Here is a 26848-nt window from a genome sequence, read left to right on the forward strand (position 1 = left end):
ATAACTTCTGTCACATGATCTGCACTAGCCACTGGAACGCAGGTACTGCTTTTAGCAGGCTGGCTCGGCTGCTCTCTAGATTGTATTTGCAAAATCCAGCATTCAGTGAGATAACATGTGATTGTTATACACTGCACGGAACAGAGCAAAGTGTTCTGTCTGTACAACAAGCTAATAATGACACACCTACAAAGTCACTTCTCTTACTTCCTCTTCCCAACAAGAATTCTAACTATACCCCCCAAAAATGGAGCTGGACACAAGTGCCCTGCTTCAATATTCCTCCTCCTATTTGAACTTCCATTTTAAACTCAGATTCTGCCCCCCCCCCCCCCTTTGAACCCATCCAATTAAGAACATTCCAAATGCATCAAGACAAACTAACCTGAGCATACATAGTTGTGCAACATTTCTGTTGCACTAAAAAACAGATTGCCAAAGTAAATTTTCAACTTTAAAGGGCTTACTTCTAATGGCCGTTAAATCTGCATGTCCAAGATGTTCCCTTCTAAGGGAAAAAGCTCTTGTTGCCCCTTAGCACAAAAACCCTGAGATCTGCTTGTAGATATATCCATCACCACTATACAACTACTATTAAGGTTTTCTGGAAAATGTCAATCTTCATCTCTTCTTGGAGTACAGCTTCCATGCTGGACCACTCTGGCTCACGGCTCATCACTTCCTGTGGATGCAGTGTTGCTAACAAAGTAGAGGTGCAGCATCCCCTCTAGAGCTGTCCATCTACTCTTTCATAAGCACTCAGTGGAGGGAAGTTCTGTGGACTTCCTTACATTCTCCAAGAGCTGGGGACTCCAGCCCATCTTTACTGTTGCCAAAGAGTTTCAAAAGCCTAAGATACCCAAGAGAAACAGGTTCATTGCAGGGAACATGTTCAACATTGATCAAAGAATCAGAGTATACCCTCTCTTAAAAGAAAGCACATTTTAAAAAAGAGAGAGAGAAGAAAGCCTGGGCCTCCAGCTGGAGCACAGACTAAAATGCAACATTTTGCTCCAGTGCATTATGGATTTTTCTCTTAGCTCTGGATATGAGCCAAAGTTCACAGGTTCCCTTCACTGACACACTGATGTAAATATGGAACACATGCATTATTTAAAGAAGAACTGGGAATGCTTGCCCACCAATCCTATTCTTTCTGTGAAAGCTTCTCTCTATAGCATTTTCTTCTTCATATTGAATACTCACAGCACCTAACTGTGGGAGCAGGTGGCACACATTTAGCACTCCTTTCAACAATCCTCCCTGCAATTTCAAGCAGACTGAATTACAACAGATTACTAGACAGCAGATTTTTGGTGGAACAATGCCAGAAGAGGCATCCCACTGCCAAGACTATTTAAACATGCTGGGAACCCAGAGAAATTCTGAGATAAATTCTCCTCTTCTCTCTGCTTTTCTCAGAGAAAACTAAGGCTACTCTTAGACAAACACAAATGAGTGTAGTAGCTTATACAGGAAGGCAACAGATAAAACCAACGAGGTAAAGGTTATGCTTCTGTGAATCATAACAGGGTGGTATTTATCCATGCAAGTGTGGTTCAAAATGGACAATCATTTTCAACAAGGAACAAATTCTTTGTGCTTTCATACAGGGTCTTTCATCAGCTCCTCCCAAGCTTTATGACAAGAAAAGTCTGTGCAGAAACAAACCACACCACAAAAAGAGACCTTCACTGCAAGGGCTCTTTCATAAAGCCATGTACAATGGGAACAGATTAAGTTACTGGGTCACAGAAGAACCCTGGTGAGGACTCAAGTCCAAAAGCATATCAAAACATAGTCAAGTAAGGCCAAAAATCTCCCCTCCACTCCAAACTTCTGTGATCTATCAGACTAACATAGCTAAAGGACTAGTGGCTGTTTCCCAACTCAAATGGCTGGGTACCCATTTAAAGCTGACTGGCATTGATTCCAGAATTAACAGTCATTTCACTGCCACATCTTACAGATGTAAGAAGTATTATAGCATTTGCATAAGCTGAAGGTAAAGTGAAGAGCACACTGAGAGTAGACTTTTCAAGAGCACCTTATCCCTGACTGCACAAGCTGGAGAACTTTTAAAGTACCTGCTCCAATCTAAACAACAGCACTCTATCGTAATGGTATACAAATCTCTTACATTCATAGCTATAGATTTGGCTAATCTTCTGAAAGGAACTACTACTTTAATGTGAATTATATCTAAGTTTTTTAAAGATGCTTTTGACTGAACAGAGATCTTAAAAAACCCAAAGCTACTGTAAAAATTGTTACCAAAGGCATCTTACTGTATCAGAGTGGTAGGCAAAGCTACTGTGAATGGAACAGACTATAGCATACAAATGCAATAACTGAATTTTCTTCAGAGAGCTACATTCTTAGTTAACAAAGAGAGCTATAGGTCTTTGTGTATGAACGAATATAATCCATTGTACTGACACAAATTACCTTAAAAAAACCAGGATTATCAAGTTACAGATAAATATAAGTTACAAATATAGCAGAGAAACCTAGATTTTCTTCTGGTGGTTACATGGATTTTTTCACTACTCAAGTGAAGGTAACGAGACGCATACTGCACTTAAATTATATCTAGCAACACAACAAGAAAAACATTTAAGGAATCCAAACCAACTGAATTGTTAACATTCACGATTACTGGTTTATTAAAAATCCTCTCCACCATGGTCTACCACACTGAGCATACTCTGATTGCCAGAGGTCAGACATCTCCTGAGGTGAAGCAAACATGCTTAAATAACCCTTATGCAACTCTGAACTTAGTGGAAGAACTCCTGTGGCTAGCACAAATCCCGAAATACATAGGGGGGAAACTGCCTAGGTAAGCAAGTTCAGTAATAGCATGTCTTCCTGGACAGCTTTTTGTTGGCTGAGACTGATTTCTTATACAACCGACAACCGTTAAAGGAGAAGTGTGACCGATGAACTGTCTGTAATCATACCAGCCTGTGCCCTTCTATGCTAAACGCTATACCCAAGGCCTCCAGTCCTGCAAGAATCTCTGCATACACTGAACTTCACATCATGCAAGTAAGGGCTCAAAAATCACTCCAGGCACAGCCTGCACAAGCATGCTAGTCTGTAAATAAGGAAGAGTTTAAGCTTAGAAAAGCATAATTAGCTATGTCAATGGGCTTTCTTTTAAAAGAAAGTGATGCAGATACTTCAGCCTCATTTCCCAATAGGACCCAAAGGGTAATTAATCGGCAGTAATGGTATGCTGTAAATTTGCACTAACCTCATAGTGACAAGCCTTCATTTAGTAATATGTCCTCAGTTTATGCCTTTTTCTAAGACACTTTGTTGGCTCATACCCAATGACAGAAAGAAACTTGAATTTACATTTACAGTTAGATAGCGAGAAGTAAAAAAAATTTAAAAAGAAATCCAGTGCAAAAATTAAAGACTTCTGTATATTCTGCAACAAACATGGTTGAAGCGACACAGGGAAGCTTCCAGTTTAAATTCTTTAAGATTTACGAATAGTAACAACCCCTGTCAGAGATCCCTGGAATATAAAACCAAATCAAGTCAGCAGAACTTTTTTCAAATACAGAGGCTTTTTCTGGTGTACAAAGAACTCCCCCTAGTTACATGCTTTCCAGAACTGTTTGTTTGTGTTTTAGTCACATTGTTTCCATTCCTGGTGTTACTTTAAGATATTCCTGCCATGCTGAGTTTTTGTGAGCAGGTCTTTAAAAGAAAAACACAAAACTATCTAGCAATATAATATTATCAACCTTCAGCAAAAGCCCTCAATCCTTCTTACATACTCAATGGAAAACCTAGAGACCAAGAGTTGGAAGGGGGAAAAAAATTTCCAGTCAGTACACTTATTTTAGTGCTTTTAATAAATGTCACTCAAGTTTATTATATTTCACAAAGGATTTCTACTACAGGGCCATTAAACTAAAAGCAGACTGTGCTTACAGATGTAACAAGCTACCCTTGATGCTACATAGTATTTTACATTTTTTCAGGCAAATATTAATCCAGGATATGGAAAACTGGAAAATATGAAAGTTTAAGGAAGTAAAATGTCAAAATATGATCTTATTTAAGTTAAATTTAAAAAGGACTTGACCTACTACAATATTCTGTACCTATGAAACTTGTGAACACATTTTAATGGGAATTTCTCAGAATAATTTGTTGTTTGTGCATCCAAGGAGTTTGAGTTTTTTGGCACTCTGCAAAGGAAACTCACTCTATATCAAGGTCTTGTGTCAATCATCCTAGCTGAATTTATCACATTAGATTAGAATAATTTTTAAATTCTGCTGAATAATCTACTGCATGAGTTTGGTGGTAAACAAAACAGAAGTCCCACAGTTATTTCTGTAGCCTACTGGCAGTGGATTCTTTTTACAGTTCATATCTGCAACAACTCCAGTGAAGTATGTACCCATGGAAAATCAAAATAGCTGACAGGAGAACCACACAGGTTTTGATATATATACACCCATAGTCGCATCTTATGTGTTCTAGTTTTTGTGGCTTACCTCAATTGTTATTAATTAATTCTCCTCTAAGGTGACCAAGAGGAGGTTTTTCTGCTTGTTTTTATAAACAGCTTGAATTATGAGGAAAAGACTTTTACTTTTTAGACAGGTCGGTATTGGTCCAAAATCTGTCATGCTAGATCATCTCCTTCAGTTCTGATAATGCAGAATTTCATATCACCTCTCTTTGTATACTTCTGGCAAAGTATTATTTACTTAAAGCACAGCCAAGGACTGTTACAAGCACATGACTAAAGGTGGCCACATTTCCATCCAATCTCGATTATTTCCTGATGCTTTGCACAGCTCTGCCAGCTGATATTTAAATTAGCCCAACAGGCCACCTTGGAACCACCCGATTTCCTGTTGCTTTGAAGGTTTCAAGAAGAAAAAAAGAGAGATATCATTGTTACGGATAAACGCGAACAGCTCTGTGAAAACTCAAGTGTGATCTGATTGAGGAAATAAGTCAAGCCAGTACATTTCCTAAACTTTTAATAAATGTACTATATCTATCTAAACCAAATCTATTACCGCTTTCTCCCAAATCCATCTTTTCTCCAACACTGGAGGCCTGCTACCTTTGCTTGAGTGCACTATGAACTCTGAACTACAACTTTCTGACCTTGTAAAATCACTAGGTCCTACAGAATCTTCAAATAAATGAGAGATGGGAGATACTTTGTGATTCAGCAAAAACTTAAATTTTGTGAGATTTACATAGCTTTTAGCCAAGTGGATAATTTAACAGAAAGACCAATCAACAGAAATGTGAAGGGGATGCTGGGGCAGGGACAGGAAATGCCAAAAGGGAAGACAAAGATGTGAAATGAGAAAGAAGGGGGGGACACACCAGAGGACACTAAAAACATCTGGAAAAGTGAAAAATTAAATGAAATTCTTCTATTTCCAAACCACTAGACAGCAATCAACTTGTTCATACAGAAAATAAACATTTTATTGTCAAAGTTCCAATTCGGGATCAAGATACACTTCACTGGCTGCAGAGACCCCTTAAGTCTCTAACCCTTGTGATGCTGATCAGAATGCCTGCCTGGCACTATGAATACAAGCATTTTAAAATATACAATTACATCAATGTATAATATGTTTTAATTTTATTTATAGAGTACAACGTATTTCATTTCACTTATAACTCTACTACTCAGTCACCAAAACCAAGAGACTTGCACTATGCATTTAAAAGAATACCCATGTGGAACCAGACTCTCCATCTTTCGTTGAAAACATTCTGTACAAAAAAGTAGTATAACTGGCCAAGAACTTACAAAGTGACAAGAACACATGGATAGAGTTATTTCTGAAACAGTTTTTTTGAGAAAGAACTAATGGGAAAAAGGGAGTTTCTAAATTCAGAAAACCATTTTCTGATTTAACTTGGACATTTTGAACTACAACTGCAGCAATGTTCTTCACAGGGGCAGTTTTCTCTAATCTTCCAGAGTGCACAAAGTTCACAAAGGACTATAATAAGTTAAGTAATGGGAGATAATAAAATGGGTGATAAAAGTCTCTTTGCATAGATGACTGCCAACTTCTGCAGGGTTTTACTTTTATTTTCTAGTGGCTTAATTAGTTGGTTGAAACATAAAACAAATAATATATAAACATTCACCATGTCAAAGATACAGGAGAGAAATCTCAAACTACTCAGACTAATTAATACATAAGAATGGCAATTTTGAAGCTACAAGACTTCTGTGTGCTTGTTTAGGTAACAGGTGGCAACTGTTGAGGTTACTGATGAAAAGAAAACAAGTCACCATGAAAACTTCTATCATAACTGTGATGGCTCTTTAAAATCAAATAAACTCCATCATATGCATGTTCTCAGTCTGTCACTATGAACAACAGAACCTGCCTGACATTCACAAAAAAAGCAGCCATTTTTTTATTAATTAGTGAGATATTTGTTTGGGAGGAGGAAAATAAAAAAGGCTTTTAGTACCAAGTTCAGTCTAATGTTAACTGAATGGAAAGACTTAATTCTAGTGGACTCTGCATTCACCTTCCACTACAACATTACACTGAAAACAATTCCTTAATTTTCTAGGTGACCATGTTCAGAGCTAGGAGGACATCCTCATCTCTAGAATACGGATCCTGAAAAATCCTGAGTTTAGAGTTAGTCAAATCCTGATCTCCTCACTCAGTGACCCTAGGGACTTTGACTACCAAATCAAAAGGATTTTAGAAGTTGGGTAGTTTTTTTGTTTTAATCTGAGGTAAATGAAAAGTATTACCAAGAAGTTAAATGCATAAATATCTACTGGAGAATGTTCCCATTCCCACTGAACAGGAATCACTTCGAAAGCACCGGTGGTTCCTGTGCTATCTATACATTTATGATAGAGGGTATACTGCAGTGAAAGTTTGATGAACTGTATAAAATTACCATGAGAAACTGAAAAAAGTTATATAGTGTAAGACTCATCAAAACTCAAACTCAGCAGCAAGACAATGGAGAATCAAAGTTCAGGGAGCTATACAAAATTTCACATCAATTTTTATAAGTCAATCTTTTCCCATCTGGCCCTCTCCAAGAGCAACAAATCTAACATCAAAAAGGCAGACCCATAATGCTGGGTGGTGATGACTTGTAAACTCATGTTATCAAATCCAACTGCTTCCACATACATGCTGAAACTGGATACATGAAGCGCAAGGATGCCAGTGAAACAGATTTAGATCATCACATACTGAAGAAATATTAATTAAGATCTACTATCTATAAAAAGTGTCTGCAATTCATCCAAGATAAGAGATGGCACTTGCAATAAGTAGCTGCTTATAAAAGGCTTCTTACGCATGCCACATTCATAGCATTAGTACATTACCCAGTAATGAGCTAGATCAACGTGCTGGAAGTTTTAAAACTTGGCAGTCCTGATAATTTGAGTGGCTTTCCCCTTTTGCGCAGCTTCAGCTAAGCGTGAATCATAGCAGAGAATTAAGAATGAAAATACCTGAACTTCAAGGTCTTTCCCTCTGATCATGACAACCATACTAGCTAGATCTAAAAACACTGTCTTGTGGCAAAGTTAACGTTATTAATTTAGACCTCTTCATTTTTGAAGTCATTGATTTAGTCGTAACTTAATTCTTACCTTCCAATAAATGCAAAAATTAAAGAACAATATTTTGGCTTGGAAGTGGTGTAAGTCACAATTTAGAATTCTCTCTTCACTTTTTTTTTTTTTTTAACCACAAACAGGAACTCCATGCCTTGAAGTTTCCCCTTCTTTTCCTCAAATGTAGAAGCTGACCTTAACTGTAAAGAGCTATTAAAACCAAATGGGATTGTAAAAGGTACTGACATATCATGACTGAAGAATGAGTTGATACAAGTTCAGATCTTCTGCACTGATCATTATATTTTCTACTAATGTATGGGAAAACAAACCAAACATCTGCTATTGAGATCCTAATTTCACATGCTAAAATTAAGTACAGTGAAACATGAGTGCTCAAGTGCTGTACTGTTTCCTGTGCTTTGACAGGGTACAACCAGGCATCTCTGAGCTTGGCCACATACTGTTTTCAATTAAATCGGACAACATAATTACAATGAATTTATCTCTGTGCAGCAAAGTCTGAATCTCTCAGAGGTAGCTGCAGACTTCAGTATGCTTATTTATGGATCAATTTGGTATTTCATTACAATTGTATTTACTATTAAAACTAATAATTAATCTCATCTAACTACACAAACTGATTTTGCTTGGAATGGTACGTTTTCACAATTTAAGTAAGAAGATGACTTAGCCTCAGTTGTTCATACCATCCTAGGCACTTCAGCATTTCACAGAATGTACATCATTTGGCCCCAAGGTGTAGACCTTACTTGATTTGACCACCAGCTGTTTCTATACCTACAGCCACTTTCTCTTCAGCAAATGCACCACAGTTTCCTACCATGAGAACTCCTTAAAATAGCAGTTTATCAGATTCAACTGATGCTAAATCTGCATGCTAGAACACATGCATTCAAATCTATTTTAAATGCTGCAAATCTCTTTAAATAGAACCTTATTTTTGAAAGAGCCCAGCTGTAATTTGTTGCTACATAAAAGGTTTTATTTTTTTCTCTCCATACAGCAAATACTATTAATGTTTCAGTTTCTCTAGAGACTATATGGATTAGACTAAATGGAAAGTTGCCATGACAACATTACCGTTATTTTAGGTATTAGAAATTCATGCCAAGTTAAACAAAGGGCATGCATGGTCAGGAACAACGGTTTTATAACTGTTCTGACAGCCAATGATAAAACCCAATGTAATTTTAAAAGTTTTAGAACAGAAGAGTTAAACCTTATGCTTAAAATTGGAATGAAAAATAAAATTAATTACAGTAACAGGAGAGCATCTTTAGCGCTCTATTCTGATGATAACTTCCGACATTTGTCCCAGTGAGAAAGAGAAGACAGTCTGATCAGACTCACTTTTTCAGTGTGCCCAAAAGACTGCGCTCCACACCCCACTTTCAGACATAGACAGTTAAAAGGCTAAATCACTGAAGGAGAGAGAAGGAGGGCAGCTGTTCCCAACTTTTAAGTGCCTCCATCAAAGTTTGAAAGCCGACAGGCCAGAAGATAGCCTGTGAAGGTTTTCACATGCTTCCTCATCGCAAGTGCTCCAGAAAATATATACATATTAGACAGAGACTTACAGAGCTGACACTTTGTTATCCAAAGAACAATTCAAGCATAAATCTTAACTAAAAAGATTTAAAAGCTTAGGTGTAGCTCACAGATCCTCAAAAGTAGTTAGATACCCCACCAGATTACAAGTCAATTCCCAAGTCGCTTAGACACTTCTGCAGGTGTGGCTCAAAATATTTATAAAGGCTTTTTCTTTTCATATAGTGCATTTTTGCATAAAGCAAAAGATGTCCCTGCCCATGGCAGGAGGATTGGACTAGATGATCTTTAAAGGTTCCTTCCAACGCAAGCCATTCTATGAGTGTATGATTTTGTGTATTTTGTAATTTTAAAAGTTCTAAAATATAAGGGCAAGTCCAAAATTGTCTGAAGTGTTGAAAAAAACCTGAGCTCCTGAGCACAATTGCCTATGTTTTAAGTAAGTGAAAAACTTAGGGAACCAAACGGTCTGATCAGTTAAATTCTGAAAGCTTAAAACTTTGCTAAAATTCTCTTCAGTGAGTCCCAAACAAAAGCATTTTTAACTTAGTGCCTAAACATAAAGACAGCCAACTCAGGCTCATAAAACTGAAAGTTGTTTAAACTTCTCTCTCAGACAATGGTTCTAAAGACATTCTTTAGAACAGAAACACACTGTACCCAACCATCACATAAAAACAAAAACTTCTGAACAAAACCTAAAAGCATTGCTGACTAGCACACTGTGTATTTACTGTTACTGAAAAAGGGCACCTACCTTGACTCTGATAATAGACTTACGATGATAAAAGCAGCAAAGTGCTGCAATCAGCATTTGAAAAACATTATAATTCTTCGGCATTTTCAGTTCTGCTGTTTGTAGTTCCTCAAGACTGAAGATAAACAGTCACTATTAGCAATTCTCAGAGGTTTAGCAAGCTCTTTAGTATCACCACTGCCTGCCAGAGCTGCTACACCCCCCTACTCACGTATCAGTCTGGGACACTCTCCACAGCTGAAGCTGATACTATCAATTCAGTGGCCACTAGCATGCTTGCTTCCAGCATGCCATATAGAGAGTGACAGAATCCTCATGTGATCTGTTTCACTCACCAGTGAAATCCTAGCTCCTCTATCTTGGTATCCCCTGGCTCAGAGATGTATTTAAGCCACCAGCTCAAGACAAACCTCTTCTTGATGAGATACAATACCTGACTGTCTCCCTGTGCTGATAAAGGCTTAATCAGTTGCTCCAGCTCAATCACGCAATGTCTCTATCTGCATCATCAATAATATACACATAAAACACATAAAAATAAAAAAACTAAGAGGAAAAGCAGTTGATTACTATTTGATGACTGTTACTCTTCCTACTCAAATAAGAATTACATCCTTAGACCTTAGGGTAACTAAGGAAAATGATAAATCTGTTTATTTTTAATTAGGAAGCTTCTGGCAAGCACTCCTTAGATAAAAATAGCAAGAAACCAACACTGTCAGCATGGTCAGCATTAGTGGTGCAACCAAGGTACCTTTATAATTTAAAGCTATCAGTGGACAGCTTTAGCTTGGTGATAGTCCCATGGGATTGTGCAAATTGCTAGAGAAAGAAAAGACTGAATTCAAGAACACCTCTGATATGGCAAAGTAAAAATAAATACTAAAACAAAATAAAAACCAGTAGTTTTATTTATGCCTGTGATTCTATTCTCTTGGACACCACAGTCCATATTACTGACCAGTAAACCACTCATCAGCAAAGAATCTGTCCTACATACCTCAAGGCTCTCTCAAGAGTGAAGGCAAAAAAGGCAAATAATTTGGCTAATTTTAATAATTGTTAAAGACAAGACCTCACCCTCCATAGCAGCCCAATTAACAGACTTGGTGAAAGGAAAGAAAATGCACTGGATTGAGGGATACAAGAAAGCCTGTAACACTTAAAAAAGAGAAACTTTAAAGAGATCGATCATTTATAATTTGTATGGTATAAAAAAAGTCCAGGAGTCACAGATATTTCAGATCTCAGATTAGGAATAAATTAGTCCTAAGGAGTGGTTAAAAGGAAGAGTTACTTGTCTTTTTCATCAGCAACAAATACATTCCATAATTAGGAGGGCACACATAGTAAATGCTTACTGAGGTCCTCAGGTATTACTTGCAAGACAATACTTCTCACCCAATAATAAGAGTACTTCCTTCCCACATTGACTGAACAATGTGAAGTGCCCTCAGTGTCTGCATTAAGCAATGGGACTTGGCACATAAACCAAGAAGCAGCACTGAGCAAAGACAAGGCATAACATGTGCACAGCCTTTCAATGCAAGTGGGATGGAGAGCCTGTCCAAAAAGAAAAGGAAACCTCAGTCTTGATAACAAGGAAAAGGAAGTGTGATGTGTAAAGTTCTCTTACCTGTTTGACTCACCTAAGGTTTGCAGGTATCTAGCACCAAAGTTAAGCACTAAAACCAGAATGTTCATAAAGCTAGTCAAGACTACTTGGCCACGTGTAGGAGATGTTATGCCTGTGACTGTTTTGAGGAAAGGAAAATTCTGTAGGAATAAAAGAAGAGAGCATTAAATGGACTGAAAAGTGATTACCCTGGCAAGAAAAAGGATGAAAATTGGCTCAGAAAAGAAGCTAAAACTAATGACTTTGAAAATGGAGTCCTGCTATAGCTGTGGAGAGGAAATGCCTCTCCAAGTAGCTTATGACAAACTCAGACAATGAAGGAATAGATAAAATACTAAGAATGTGAATATACCCCCCTTTTCTCTCCACTCTATGCTGTAGCATATTTTAATTTACTTTAAGTTCTTCTTCCACTTTGAGGAAATCCATAGGATTACTTTAGCGGGATGCCAGAGAAGAGAAGATGAAAAGATAGCCTGCAGAACTCCAAACACAAAAGCCTCAACTGTGACTTCTTGTCCCAAGATTTTTGGTACTCTGGGAGGACATCTGCATCAAGGACTGTATTTTTGAAGAATCTTCATCAAGAAATTCTTATAACAACACCCTAATCCCATTTACAGAAGAGAGGGGGGAAAAACATTACAAAAAGGGAAATCAAATTCAAGAATGCATCAGTCGAGGCATTTCTGCTTTATAATGGTGACAAGAAAGTATTAGTATCACTGCACAATACACCAAGGTTTAATTTGAAATATCATGAGCAAAAACTATCAAGACAAGTATCTTGAAACTACAGCAGGTGACAAGAAGGGCTATTAGGACGACTGATCTATTTTGGCAGCAGAAACCAACTGGTTTAGCAATGCAAAGTAAGGTGGGCCACTTTTGCTCTGAAAAGAATTAAAAGTAAGTTCCAAAAAGGAGAGCAGTTCTTTATGGGGTAAAAAAATGATGATCTAACAATAAGTAAACCTACACTGGAATTTAGACAAAGGTTCTCAGTCATCACCAGGAATAAAAACCCTCAATTTGGAGTGGCAGTTCTAATAGAGTTCAACATGAAGCACTTTATAAAGAAGAAAAACACAACACCCACATCCCCATAGTAGCACAATAAGGTACTTGTGACAATAAAGAGGATGCAGTATCCTTTTTGGACTCATGTTTTCCTACTTCGACAAGTTCTAGATTGCAAATCCAACTATTGTTGTGGTTCAATAGCTAACATATTTCCCCAGGCCTTGACAACTTTAAACGTACATTCATGCCTTACAGAAAGACATATTAGTTTTGCAGCTTCTTGTATGACTTGTTTACCCAGGGATACTTACGGTAGAGTTCTATCAGTCTAGTTTGAATGATACAATTCTCAATATGGTTCCTTCCCCCAAACAAGGGGTAAAAACACAAAGAATGTGTTTTTACCTTCCCAGAATGGAGGCAAAGAATGAAGTTGCTGCATCATCTTCCCAAACCTTTTCAAGAGGACATAGATTCCCCCTCTAGTCTTTTCCGTACTGAGACCAAAGGGACATAATGGGTGTATTTTCAACAGATTCCCTGGATTGTAGGCACAATCTCCCCCCTTCAATTGGATTGCACAGCTTAATCAGAAAAGTAAATTTGGCCTAGTACGTATTCAATGTAGGCGTGTCTATTTTTCATTTGAAAGGCTTGTTACTAAGCAGCAGTGAAAAAAGTTTAAGTGTTACATCCACAGCTCAACATGAACAGCAGGGCATAAATTAAAAGTGGTAATTGCCAGTTCCTTATTTCCTGCCTGTAATGGAGTAAGTAAAGAATCAAAAATTATGTATGCTGTGTGAACGCCAGAAATAATGAACCTTAAAAAATAATGTTGTACAATTTCATACAGCAGCTGCTGACACTTTTTATCAACAGTATAACTGGCAGGAAAGAGGATGCTTTATTTAGATAGTGAATCTAATGGGATTTTGTTTTTTATTAAAGGTTAACATGACTTCTGCATATATAGTTCAATGAATGGATGACACATTTTTAAGAGTCAGAACCAGAACCTTTGCATGACACTGATAAAGCAGTATGAAAATTAAGACAACTGGAAGGTATCTCAAAGCGTACATGAGAAACCTCTGGGTGATTATATGATAGTTCCTGAACTGCTGGCTATCACGGAGTTGTCTTCAGCCAGCACGATTGAGAACAGCCTTCAGGCTGACCCAAATTACACTTCACATGTAGGGAAGATTTATACTTGTAAGTATTGACTCAGGGAAACAAATGATGGTTTAGCCACATTTTCACTCTCCTGTCCTGTGACTTTTTGCTGATATTTTGCTCATAAAAAATAAAGCATCTGTTTCTTGCACCTTAAAAACATCAAATACAATCTTTCTGCTAAATCAATCTGTTGATGTATTTCTGGTGCTCTCTACATCAACAGATCAACCATCGGCTTTATTTCTTTGTTTTCAAAGATTCTTGCCTAGAATCTTAAAATATCTGATAATCCCTTCATCTGTTTCTAAGGATGGCTGGCTAGAGTGGTTTTGATAGCTAAGTTTATTAAGAAAGGATTTCTAAATTCAGAGAATTCAAGGCCACATGAGTCTTAAGGACACTTGATCATATATTCTGTGTTGAGTTCCTAATAGTCCATCAGGAAGAGAAATTAAGGTGTCTCTTCCAACCCCATCTGTGTCATTACAAAGCCTCTAGAATTATTTAGGGTATTTTCATGGTCTGTTTTAAATTACACTTACCCAGCACTGCATATTGGGACTGTTCCCCTGACACACCTAAACGGTGTCCAGCCCCACGCACAGCACATTGCATATGCTGGAGTTTGAAGACTTCATGCTGGACAGTGTGAACCTGCTCTGGGGGAATCCTCTTAGGCTGCTTCAATTGTACAGGTTAAACAAGATAGAATATAGGGATAATTTCTCTAGAGGGGGTTGGTTTATTTTTCTCTCATCACAAAAAAAAAAATAATTCTTTGGCTTCAAAGTTGTAAGTGGCTCAAGTAAAGCAACCAAACATAGAAATATAAACACTCAGAACCTCACAAGCAGTCTAAAGTTATCAAACCAGTCTGCAGATCTACAAGAAGGTATTATGAACCAAATACCACTCATGTTCATGGAAGTGCTTATAATTCACACACAGAATTATGATTTGTAATTTTATATTACAGAGAAATAATTTAAGGCTAAATTAGAGGAGGGAATTGGTGGCTTGCCACTGTCACTTCACACTACATCAACAAATCATTTAAGCATTTAAATCGGCCTAACAAAATTCAGTGAAATACATGTAATGCTTTAGATTTCTCTCCACTAATTGAAAGTAAACAATCCAGGCAGAAAGGCAGCTATAAATGAAAGGCAGCATGGTGTACTGTACAAGGGTCAACTACATAAATCTGATTTGACACAGCACGCAGCCAATCCAGAGCACACTGCTCACTGTCACTGGACTAATGATGTCATATGGAATACGGATATGTCCCAATTACACAGTGCACATGCACAATCTAGCTATAGTTGTGAGCGCCTGTGGCTATAAAATGGCACCTGTAAGGTTGTAATGAAGTACAATATGAATAAAATTTAAAAGAAAAAAACCAAAGAAAATCAAAGCATTTAAATCTTCAGATGGAAACATTAGTTTAATACAGAAGACTTCTCTTTAACTAGTTATTTGGTCTTTTTAATGTAAGAAAAAGTCAGGAAATAGGGGACAACTACTAATAAATAATTTGCCCACACAAACAACATCTTCACAATGCCCACTACCATTTAGTGTTAGTCCTTCAGACATGCCCCATCGCCTCTAATAAAGTTGTCTGGGGGATGCCTCCAAACACAAGTAAAGCCCAACTGTTTACAGCTGAACGCTTTTATAAAGTGCAGAATAAGTGCAAGAAAGGGGATGACAACACTGTCAGAAGGAGTTACTCACTTTTATCTGTTCCTAACTCAACTGTCTACAGGTGCATAAAGTCCCACAACCCGGCTCATCTCCTACCATTCTCCTGTGTCAATTCTTAATAGAACTGTTTCATGTTCTCTTCTATAACCTCACTTCCTGCAGGCTGTTGTTGGTGCAGCTTCTGATCATAAATCAATAGAAACAGCTGCAACTGTCATTACACTTGTTTGCACTGCATGGGCGTGGTATGGGAGAGGTCAGCATAATTTCTTTCTCCTCTCTATCGCACTTCTGTGAAGCAAAGTCAGAAATACGCTGCAGTTGCACAGGAATAGTGAGAAAACAGAATTTGCATCCACTTAGTTTTCAATGCTGCTTGAATAAATCTCTTTGAAAATCTGACTCATATAAAAACCCAGATTGGCAGCTACAAGAAATAAGTGCCCAACCTGTTTATGAGCTTCCTACAAGGTCTTAATTTGCACTTTAAGACATCCAAATACCTTTGAAAAATCTCAACTTTTATAACTAAAACATAGAAACTTTAAAGTCATCTGGCAATAGGCTTGGTTTTCCTACTAGCTATTTTCCTATTAAGAAGCCACCTGCAAGTTTTATTGATCCTACCAAAAACTGGTATACATATTCTTGAGCTCCACCTACTGTCTGCCAATCCATGTATGAACATGAAGCAATTTTGTAATGTCTCATCTGTCTTTCCTTCAATTTATTTCTTGGATTCGAAAAAAAATATTCGAAGAAAATATGAAAAGGCATGAATTTCCTTTTGTTCAGAATTAGTTCACAACTTACGGCTCATACTTCTTCTCTTTCCTCCTGGCTTAGCTGTCATTAGTCTAACTTCAGCTTTGCTGAACGGTGTGCAAGAGCTCTGTCGTATATAAAAAGAAGCCATTAACAAAATCGCTAACTTCAGATTTCTGTTTTTGAAAGCCTCCTCATTCCTGTCAAAGTAAATTGTGTGTTTGTCTGAGATTTACACCAATTCCAAATATAATTCAAAGATGAAAAAATTCTGTACTTCACCAGGGTAAGTAGAGGCATTTCAAAATCAGCTGTTTATCTAAAACTCCTGAATGCCCTTAAAATACTTCCCTTTTCTACAGATTTTTGGATGTGTGGCACTTGAAAATAAAACTCACAAGCCACCTCAGCTCTGTGAGAATTCAGTTTTCCAAAAGTCTTTACTAGCATGTATGAGTTTGAAGAGGCCTGTCGGCATCCCACATTTTTGCACAATACACTTCGATGAAGCAAAAGCAGCAAGCTCACCTCAGCTCATACACATTACATCATCATACACATATACATATTTTCAACATTTTACTAACAGAAGGATTTGAGGGCATGTGACCTCTGGGTATTCTAGATAGCCAACATAACATTATACTCCCTCATTTGTGTAGGTGCTTAGTTCCTAATCATATCTAACATACAAAAATCTCAGACATAGCTGCTCTTTGACAGCACACATTAATAGATGTCATACCAACCAAAACGTACTAATGCTCCTTCTCCTGACCTCTTCACAGGCCAAACTGTATCCAAACAGTATGCCTCCAGAAAGAGGTAAGATGTACAGACACGCACAATATACCAGTCTTACTCTAATTATTATCTGGAAGCACAGCTCCAAGATATTAGGAGCTTTACCTCTCTAGGCTTTATCACCAGTAAGAGTACCTGAAATGCTTATTAATAATCTGTCTTCCACACACTATATACTCACTCCCTCTTGTGGTGCATATGCTTATATACATTTAAAAATCAACTTCAGTAAGGCATTGCTATGAAGGAGTTAAATATAAATATTTTCATGTCCCCATTAACTTTTGGTATTAGTCCATCTTCAAAACTATGAAAAGGATCTAACAACATTAGTAACTATCATTTTTTGGGCATAGTTCCTGTGGAACAATATTGAAAGCCCAAAATGAATAGAAAAATAAGTATTCCACACAAGAGACACAGTTCAGCAACACTTAAGAGAAGATCAGCACAAAAGATGGTAAACTGTAGTTAGATCTCTGCTGTTATTAACAGTTTAAATATCTCACATGAGAAGTAGTAACATTCTGTGTGGCACTCATACCTTTTATATATATATATACACACATACCCCTATTCATATATGTATATAAAAGCCTACTGTAAACTGTAAGAATTCCAGCTGATGCCATCACACAGACAGAAGGATATCTTTTTCTTCTCTTCGTGTCAATTGCCATAAGTGTTTGTACAGAAATTAAAAATGGAAAGAAAACCAGACTCACTTTACAAGTAGATTAAGTTTTATGTACTTTATTGCTTAGTCTTCACTCAGAACTTCAGATCCTTTTCATTATGCATGGGGTTGCTCTTACCAAGATAGATAAAATGTTCACTACAGATGAGGTAGAAAAAATTAGGCATGGCAAAATTTAGTACCTTCCTTTCTTCCCCATAGGTACCACTTTTGTGGGAAATGGCATGTTCTTTTCTGGCAAATGAGGCAATGTAGTGTGTACTGCAACGCAATGGATTGGGTCCAGGATTACACCTTGGCTTAATTCAGTACAGGAAAGCACTGTTTTTCAGAAATGATCAGTCACTTCAACAAGCGCAGCATCTGATAGAAGATACAATAACTCTGTTTGCAACAAAAAGGGATCACAAATCAAGGTGAACCAGACAACGTCTTAAAAGTAAAAATCACCCATTTTTTCTCCTTTCTTTGAAAAGTAAATGCATGTCACCATTTACTGGTATTTCCTTTCACTGACACTGTCATTTTGACTTGAGGATACTATCAATAGCAATGTATAACTGTCAGCATTTAAGTACCACAGGCATTACTATTTTGGAGAAAAAGGGTAATTCATTTAAATCCAAGTTCCAGAAGATCGCTAGAGACAAAATAAGAATATTTCTTTGTACCTCAAAACTTCTATCCTGTGTTTCAGATTCAGGCCTTTCCAGCTTATGTTTCTCATCTGTGAGTAAGACTTGATAGTAACTTGTAGTTACTGATCATCTAACAAAGATACTGAAAAGTTCAACTAAGTATCTACTGCCACTAGTATTACTACTGGTGCCAAGGAAATTAGTGCAAAGTAATTTTATAGACAGTTTTCAACTCAAAGCTCAGTGCTGTCAATGGCTTTTGATGACTCCAGATCAGACATAATTTAAGAGTTAATGAGGAATAATACAAGAAGTAGAATACAGACATTAACAGGGTCAAATTCATGATAGGACGGATGTAAGATTAATCCCTAGCAGTCAAATAGAGAGAATACATGCTGCTCTAAGAATTATCAACATTTTAGATTTACCAAAGCATACTCAGCATTACAAAAGGTGCTCAATAAGCAAAATACTCTAAACTCCATTTCAGCATCAGGATAAGGAAACATAAGAGCCACTGCTGAAAGACTTCACAATACAGGCCAGAATAATTAGAAAGCCACTATCCACTTGACTGAATTCATATGAGGATTATCATTCACAAAGAATCCTCCTTCCTCACAGTATGCTAAACAAAAAACCCCCAAAACAACCCACCCCACCCCCCAAATCATAGTCCTAATCAGATCATTCAGGAATTGGGGGCTGGGAATGAACAAAAAGCCCCAAACAGTAACAGGATAACTTGGGGATCTCTCTACTAGGAAAACATGAACCAGGACAGTAGACTGAAAAGTGCATTGTCTTGCAGAGCTGTAGAATCATAATTCCGGCATATTTACTGCAAACACCAGTGTAGATTTTATCCATCACTTTGCACCCAAAAGATTACGGAACTGCTGACTCAATCTTTTCAGAGACTAGCCTGTTGGTCAAACAAAATTCAGGTTGAGAAAATACTGAAACTTGGGTATAAGATTCCATCATTAATTATGGGTAACTGCATTCTATCAAATAAAATAAGCTTTCATTAACACCAAATAAATAGGGCAAGATTCTCATAATTATTTTAGGGGAATTAACTACTTGAGAGCTGCTGAATTTCAACCACATATGTAACTCTAAGTATTTTTTAAAATTTTCCCAGGCTGCTGAAAGCTTTTAGGAATAACTATCATACATACTTAAAGAAATAGTTGCCCCTTCTAAGTAGATAAAGGGCTCATGTTGTAAGAAACAAGCCTGGTATAAGGCTGAGGAAAAAATTCTACTACCTGAAACCTGACTACTACCAGAACAGGATTAAAAGTACAAGACAAGATGATTTGTCCCACTTATTCTAACAGCCAAACCTTATCCCACTAGAAAATTAAATCAAGGTAACAAAAAGAAGACATATGGGAAAAAAAAAACCAAAAAATTACCTGTAAGTGCAAAAAAGATGATTTAGGTCACATTTTAGGAAGAACTTTTCCACAGTAATGAAAAGACCATTAGACTAATCCAGTTTGGGAAGTGGAACAGATTATCTTGGGAGGCTATGGAATCTCTTTTGCAGGAGGTTTTGAACAAATCAGAACATTTATTCTAACAATCTCTCAGTGACACCCCAACAAAGAAATTTCTCAAGTTCCCTCCAGGACCTACTTCTATAACCTAATGGTGGTGGTGGTGGGGGGAATCTTTCTCCCTCATTCTGTGCCTCTGGAGAAAAAAGCAACCAAATTCCAACAGTCAGGCTAGAGACTTTTTCTTACTATGAAAGTTACAATGAAATTATTATGAAAAATGTGATTTTAAGAGCCATTACTCGATTAAAAAAAAAATACCCTTGCACTGTTTGTTTTCCAGCAGAGGGCAGTGTGCAACTAGCAACTATCCACCAAGCCTTCAAACGTGAAGCTTTTCATTGCGAGACAGATAAATACATGTATTTAACATTAGATTAGCTCTAACAGGATCTTATCTTTCTGAATTATACAGCTTGTATACAAAAGGAAACTTCTGTGGAGTGATGTTTGTGAAGCTTCAGCTCCTACTAAGTCGACATGGAAAAAAAGGTAAGTATCTCTGAAACATCACTGACACCAATTGAGTTGGATGACAAATCCATAATGATAGAGATGTGTAAAGCCAAAGGCATACTCATTTTCTCCTCAACAAAATACATTCCATCTGATAAATCCACTTTCTGTGATGCTGTTGCCCTTGCTGCAATTGCAAAAAGGAGGAAAATAGCTACAGATTTAAAAAGAACCTCCAGATCATTTGGTGTCTTAGCGTCAGGTATTCCTCCAAGCTCAGATGCTTAACAGATAACACTGTCAGACAATGCAGAAACCCAACAAACTTTCTGCTCACAAGTCACAACTTGCATCGGAACAGACAAGTCTCCACAGGAGAGTGATATACAGCAGCTCATGAACAGGTACACACTGTAGTTGGCAACTTTTCCAGTGGGGTGGGGATTTCTCTAATATATTTCTATTCTAAAAAAGGCTCCTTGCAATGAGATTTCAATGTCATCAGGAAGAACTCTTTCCCAGACTGTCTGTGACTACTTGTCATGCTGACACACATTTTTTTCTAAGGTTTCCCAAACACACATACACACAGAGATACAAACTTCGCTTTTGATAGTATTCTTACCATATTATCTTCTTGGCACAGCTGAGAATGATGAGAGTCAATCACCCACACATATATTTGATTGGCATCCACAATATTATGAATCTGTGCAATTAACTATACAAACTGTGCATCAATAAACCTCATCACCTGATCAAAGTTCCCTGAAGTTGAATTAAACCCATAAAATATCATCCTGTCTTGCAAAGCTACAGATAATGACCAAAACACATAGAATTGTCATCAAAATTTCATTTTCAGTTCCACTCACAAAAGTCGCCATAAATGACAATAATTTCTATGACAGTTTGCTTTCTAACAAAATCAAGAAGTAGTAAAAATGGGGAAAAAATGAACACTACGGGGCTGAGACAAACAAGAATCCTTCAGTAGAACTTTACAAGGGAATCATGTTTTTCTGCAGCTGTAATTTCCTTAGACCAGTGTCAGGTTTTTCAAGTCTAAATCTAAATATAAACTTCCCTCATGACCAATGCTGAGCAGACAATCAGTCATAAATTTTGTAATTTTTCCACTAATGGATTAAAATACAACTCCAAAACCTCAGGCCATAATAATACTCATCAACTCACTGCTGATAAGTATTTCTGTAATTATTAGCACTATTTCCACAGGAAATTCTTGAATGGTTTCCATGAAAGGAGGAGAGAAATCTGTTTTTCTTTCTTTCCACCCTGATACAGCCTTAATGATTACAGCACAGACTTCTATTACAAGATCCTAAAGTATTTATAGTGAATAGGAATGGGACAGAAAGCTGTCTTTAGTTCACATGAATTTGATTAAAACAACTCACAAGAAGTTCTCTGACACACTCAAATCTGCCAGCACTTGATCCATTCTCCCCTGCAGGAGTCTGTTCTGTGGATGTGCAGACTCAGGGTGTGGGAAGAACCTGCTGAGACTACCAATGGATCTATTATTTGGCTCATAAGACTTGTAAAAATCTCAGAGAATGTACAACGTGCTATTGTGTCCGTAAATCTCTTTCATGACTTGGTTAGCAGCCTGACTCAAAGCAGTCTGGCCTGTTTTCACTTCTACCATAAAAGGGGTTTTTGAAAGAGCCATTTAACTGTGACCATGGTTTCAGCAACACTGTGAAGACAAAGGAAGGGTTGAAGCCGTATGGACACTTCAGTACTCAGACTCCAGCAAATCAGTAGTTGGGTTTTTTCCCCTCAGAACTTGCTTTTGTATAATTAGCTCTCTTTATATACTGAATGAGCTAATACATCAATATTCAAGATGCAGGAAACTGTCATTTGTAAGCTGTAATTTTGATTCAAGTATTAGAAACCATAGTGCATCTATAGAGAGCATTCTCTAAAAAAAATGCCTTCAGAGGATTAATTTTATAATCAGTGCTTTCTTTTATCTTGAACAGAATAAAACAGAAGAAAAAACAATTTATTTTGCCTTTTCTCTGTCCAGAGTATTTCTAAATACAAGGAATTATTTATATTAGTCACCAGATTCTAGCAAGGAAAGTTTTGTATAAAAAGCAAATTGATACACTCAGTTTCTAAGTTTACCATCAGTCTCTCTGGCCTACACAGCAACACCTCCTTGGAGCCACTACTGCCACAATAAAAACTGTGATATTCTTTTCACTGTGAAACAGAGCACACAATCAAAAAAAATAACCATGTTACTTTTCCTCAAACCTGAATGAATTCTCTGCATTCTGTTTACGGTAGAGTCCAGTTCTGAAGAGATGTTGATCACTCCCCAGAAGGAGCATATTCTGAACAAGTATTAATTATCTTTCTTATGGGACTCACAAGAAACTCAAGTAGCATGCTTGCATCACAGCAGAAACAGTGCTAATTTGAAACTGTGAAGCTGCAGGATCAGCTCTGTGCCCAGCTTCCATTTTTAAAATTACTTTATCAATCTAGCTAGTTTAAAACTAGCTGCTTGTCTTGGAGTCAAAGGACACTAGGTATGCCTCAACAGCCTGATAAAGTGGATCACTTATGAGGATGGCACATATTTGATCATATTGGATCTACATTTGATCATACTGGATCTTTCAAAACAGCTGGCTACAATTAGCATGTCAGGGAGCAGCAAGAGTGGGTCTGCTCCCTAAGGGAAGGTGATCTGGGAGCACACGGTGGGCAATGCACTCACCAACAAGATGCAGTCCCACAGCACCAAGATGCAAGCGAGCTGAGCAGGGTAACGACATCAACAGGTACTATCACAGTCCAGTAAGCCTCAGGCAAGACACGATAACAGGCCAGGTCCAAGGTCCATCCAGGGCTTCACACACAGCACTTCAGGCAGGCGCACCTAAGACACAGCTCAGGCAAGGCCTGAACACCCCAGTCTGGGCTTAAGCAGAGCCCTTGCTCAGTGGGTGTGGGTGGAGGTCCTAAGTGAGGCTGGTCAGGACACTTAAGTGCCCTCAGGGCCCTGACATAGTACATTTTGCTTGGGACTGTAATTTGGGTAGAATCACCAGCAGCCAGACTACCCTAATACAAATTAAACTTGTGTCATACGCTACTTTCAAGATAATGCAATTTTTTACAAGGCAAATTAATCCAAAGTCTCTTTACAGTCAGAGCAGCAAGATGAGAGAAACAAGAATCAGTATCAAGGCTTTGTGTACAATTAGCTTGTTCAGGTTTTAGTTTTGATGTATGCTTGATACATCATACATGCTTAATACTCAAGTTTATATGTGTTTTCAGTCGGTCAATCAATACTTCTCTGCCTAGAGATGATACTAACTATATTTTCCTGTGCATCAGAAATATGAATCTGTTTCTCAGAACTTTGGCATCCTGAATCAGCAAAATAGGATTCCCCAAAGTGGTCTTGTTGTTTTCTCCCTCTTCTCTTACTATTTCTTCATTTAAAGGTATTTTTTTCACCACTTAAGCAACATCTCTCAAAGGCTACCCAACTGGCACCATGCTCGCTCAAACTAAATATGCACACATTATGTGTCAAATAGACTGTGTAAATGGTGATCTTGGTACAAGCACAGTGAGATGCTACAGAAATTTATTCTTTCAGGGTTGTAACTTGAGTAGGTTAGTGTTCTGCAGTTTATACCTGACTTAACACTGCCATCACAATTTAATCAAGGAGCGGGAAAATTTATAAACATAAATATAATAGTTACCATAAGGTAAATATGAAAGACAATGAACATATACTTCCCAAAATTTAAGCCAAAGGGGGTTCCAAGATCCTGTTGTTATGAATGTAGGTGCATCTTTTACAGTCATAGTTAACTGATAACAAATTATTGATGAGAGTCCTCCATTATTTGGCATTAATGATCATCTTTTGTGTAAGAAAACATTTCTGGAATCAGTTTTGTTAGTAATCTGGACTTTTACAGCCAAAATGTTTTGGGGGGTTATATTTATTAGAAAGCAATTTCTGTGTATTTTTCAAAGTTGTAGTTTAAGATTCCTTGTCTTGAATTCCTGTTATACCACCATTGAACTGCGGACCAAACACACAGTTCACTAAAAGTAAGGATACACACAGGAAAAACTGAAAGGGGAAGGAGAAAAGAAGGGGATGGTAACCCTTATATTCTTCCTTGTAAGTCTCATTTCCCCAGGCTTTCCTCCTCAACATCAAAGTTTTAATAACTAAGCTTAGCACCACTGCTATTGACAAGAGTCCAAGACAAGCTTCTACTAGAAAAGTTGAAAAGATCAGAAACCACATTTATAATATAGAACTTGCTGCAACAAGACAAGACACACATATTGATGAATTGGCACATGAAACTTCTGTCTCCTACTTGGCCATATGATTAAAAATGTAACAATGTACTCTGTACAGCATAGTGCAAGATACGCAGTAAATTAAATAGAGCAATTAACATGTCCTCCACTTTGTTGCCTTTGGCATCCCCTCTTCTACAGTACTCTTCAGAAGGCTCTTGGCCTTCTCTGACTCTGCTACTTTTGCACATCCCAACTTTAGGCTGGGATTGAGGCCAGGGACCTGGCAACACTGAGCTGTTTAGAGCAGAACTCCAGCAGCAGTCCTCAGAGTCCTTTGGCAGCCCCTTTTCCATGGACCTTTGTGTTCTGCTCTTCCCCTTCTCTTCTTCCAAACCCTATTTCCTACCTCCATCCCAATCCTAGGCAGAAAGTCCAGCAGAAGATCCCTCCACACTTTCAGGCAAATTAATTCTTGGCACTTTCCTTTGACAGTCCCTTCTCAACACTGCATTACATTCTTCTAGTTTACTTCTTCAATCAACCTGAACCCTGATCCAGACACCTCTCTGCTCCCCTCAACTATGAAAACTCACAGAGGGAATTCTAGCAGCAGAACCCTGTTGACTGGCTCTCCTCAGTCTTCCTCACCCAAACTCTAACCCGAAGTAGAAATTCAGGTGTCTGAGAAATTCAGGCTGTCCACATGAATAGCTACAGAAATATCCTACTTTCACCGATAACTTGTGTTTATCAGTCACTTTTCAGAAGATTATGGTCTTCTAAAAGCCAGGGAACAAAGCCCAACAATTAAGTCAGCCCATCATTGAGAGACATGATAGAGGTCAGATTCTTTCAAGGTTCTGAGAAATAATACTCACTTAAATGAAACATGTTGAAAGGTACTAACTCAGTGAAAATTACAGCACTACAAGAGACTCCCAGTACAGAAACACATCCCTAAGGCTTCTTCCAAAGTTTCTATATTGTCAATCCCAGACTGATTTTTGAATAACATTTATGAATGCTCCAGAGTATTTTTTATTTACTCTAACAAATTTTTTTTTTCAGCACTCTGATCTTGTTCAAAAGGAAAACAGAACTTACAATTTTCCAGCATTCCAGTTACTTTTTGGCCCAGAAGTGAACTTTTAACTGTAATGTTAATAAGTACATTGCTAAAACTATAAACCTAAATCTGACATTTTTATGATCTTTTCAGATGTGTTTTCTTCCCCAGAAATACAGATTCTTTTAATCTGCTAACAAAGGCAAGATCATAGGTAGTCACCAAGTAACTGAAAAGAGGCCCCAATATAAAAATGCAACCTACCCCCAAAGCACAATGCCCACAAGTATTTCACTGAAGCATGCAGAAAACAGTCTGACATATATAATTGTTTTTTCTGCAGCAAAAGACAGACAGAAGCACTATTTAACTACAAATGACTGGAAATGCTCTGGCAGCACTCATTATATACCAAATAAAAGGGTAAGAAATGGTATCTTACCTTAACATATTCCAAAGTAGGATCCAGAATATTCTGATCTCTGTAAGAAAATGGGGCAAGGAGGGAGAAAGAAAAGACACAAAAACAAACAAACAAAAAAAATAGTGAGTCCAAATATAATCTCATGCTGAAGAGATGCATTCATATGAGCAATAGGCTACTGCGTCATGCTAAAATCCTCATTAAAAACTGTGTCATAGCTAGATGGCCTATGCTATCTAACTTTTAACAAATACATAAATCATTGATTTCTTCTAGAAGGTCATGTAGTGGAGCCACCAGTAATTAATTTGGGAAATAAAGTTAACTATACACTTTTAAGCAACCAAAATCAATCTCAAAATTTCAACAGATGGTCAAAAATACTACCCAAAACATTTTAAATAAATTTAAGAGAGCTCTCCCAATGGCTTCTAAATTCATTTCATTCCTTGTATGTTTTCCCATTTAAGTTACTGCTACTGACAGCATTTAGAGTGCATTGCTAACACAAGCAAACAGAAAGTAAAACATTCACTTTCTATATAAACAAAGCAAAGAATCCATAGATTTGCAATAGTAGAATGTTTTATATTTGGAAAAATA

At 37.4% G+C, this 26848-nt stretch overlaps 1 protein-coding gene across 6 annotated transcripts in view; it reads right to left on the minus strand.

The window, feature by feature from the left end:
- BCAR3 (BCAR3 adaptor protein, NSP family member) overlaps nt 1-26848 on the minus strand; it is a 112902-nt gene that overhangs the window by 11782 nt on the left and 74272 nt on the right. For all 6 annotated transcript variants that reach the window (XM_074832522.1, XM_074832523.1, XM_074832525.1 and 3 more), the window contains one exon: nt 26264-26303. In XM_074832522.1, coding sequence (XP_074688623.1) covers nt 26264-26303 — 40 coding nt within the window. The remainder of the gene's footprint in view (nt 1-26263; nt 26304-26848) is intronic.

The sequence above is a fragment of the Strix aluco genome, chromosome 8 (assembly GCF_031877795.1).
Source record: "Strix aluco isolate bStrAlu1 chromosome 8, bStrAlu1.hap1, whole genome shotgun sequence".
Classification (NCBI taxonomy): domain Eukaryota; kingdom Metazoa; phylum Chordata; class Aves; order Strigiformes; family Strigidae; genus Strix; species Strix aluco.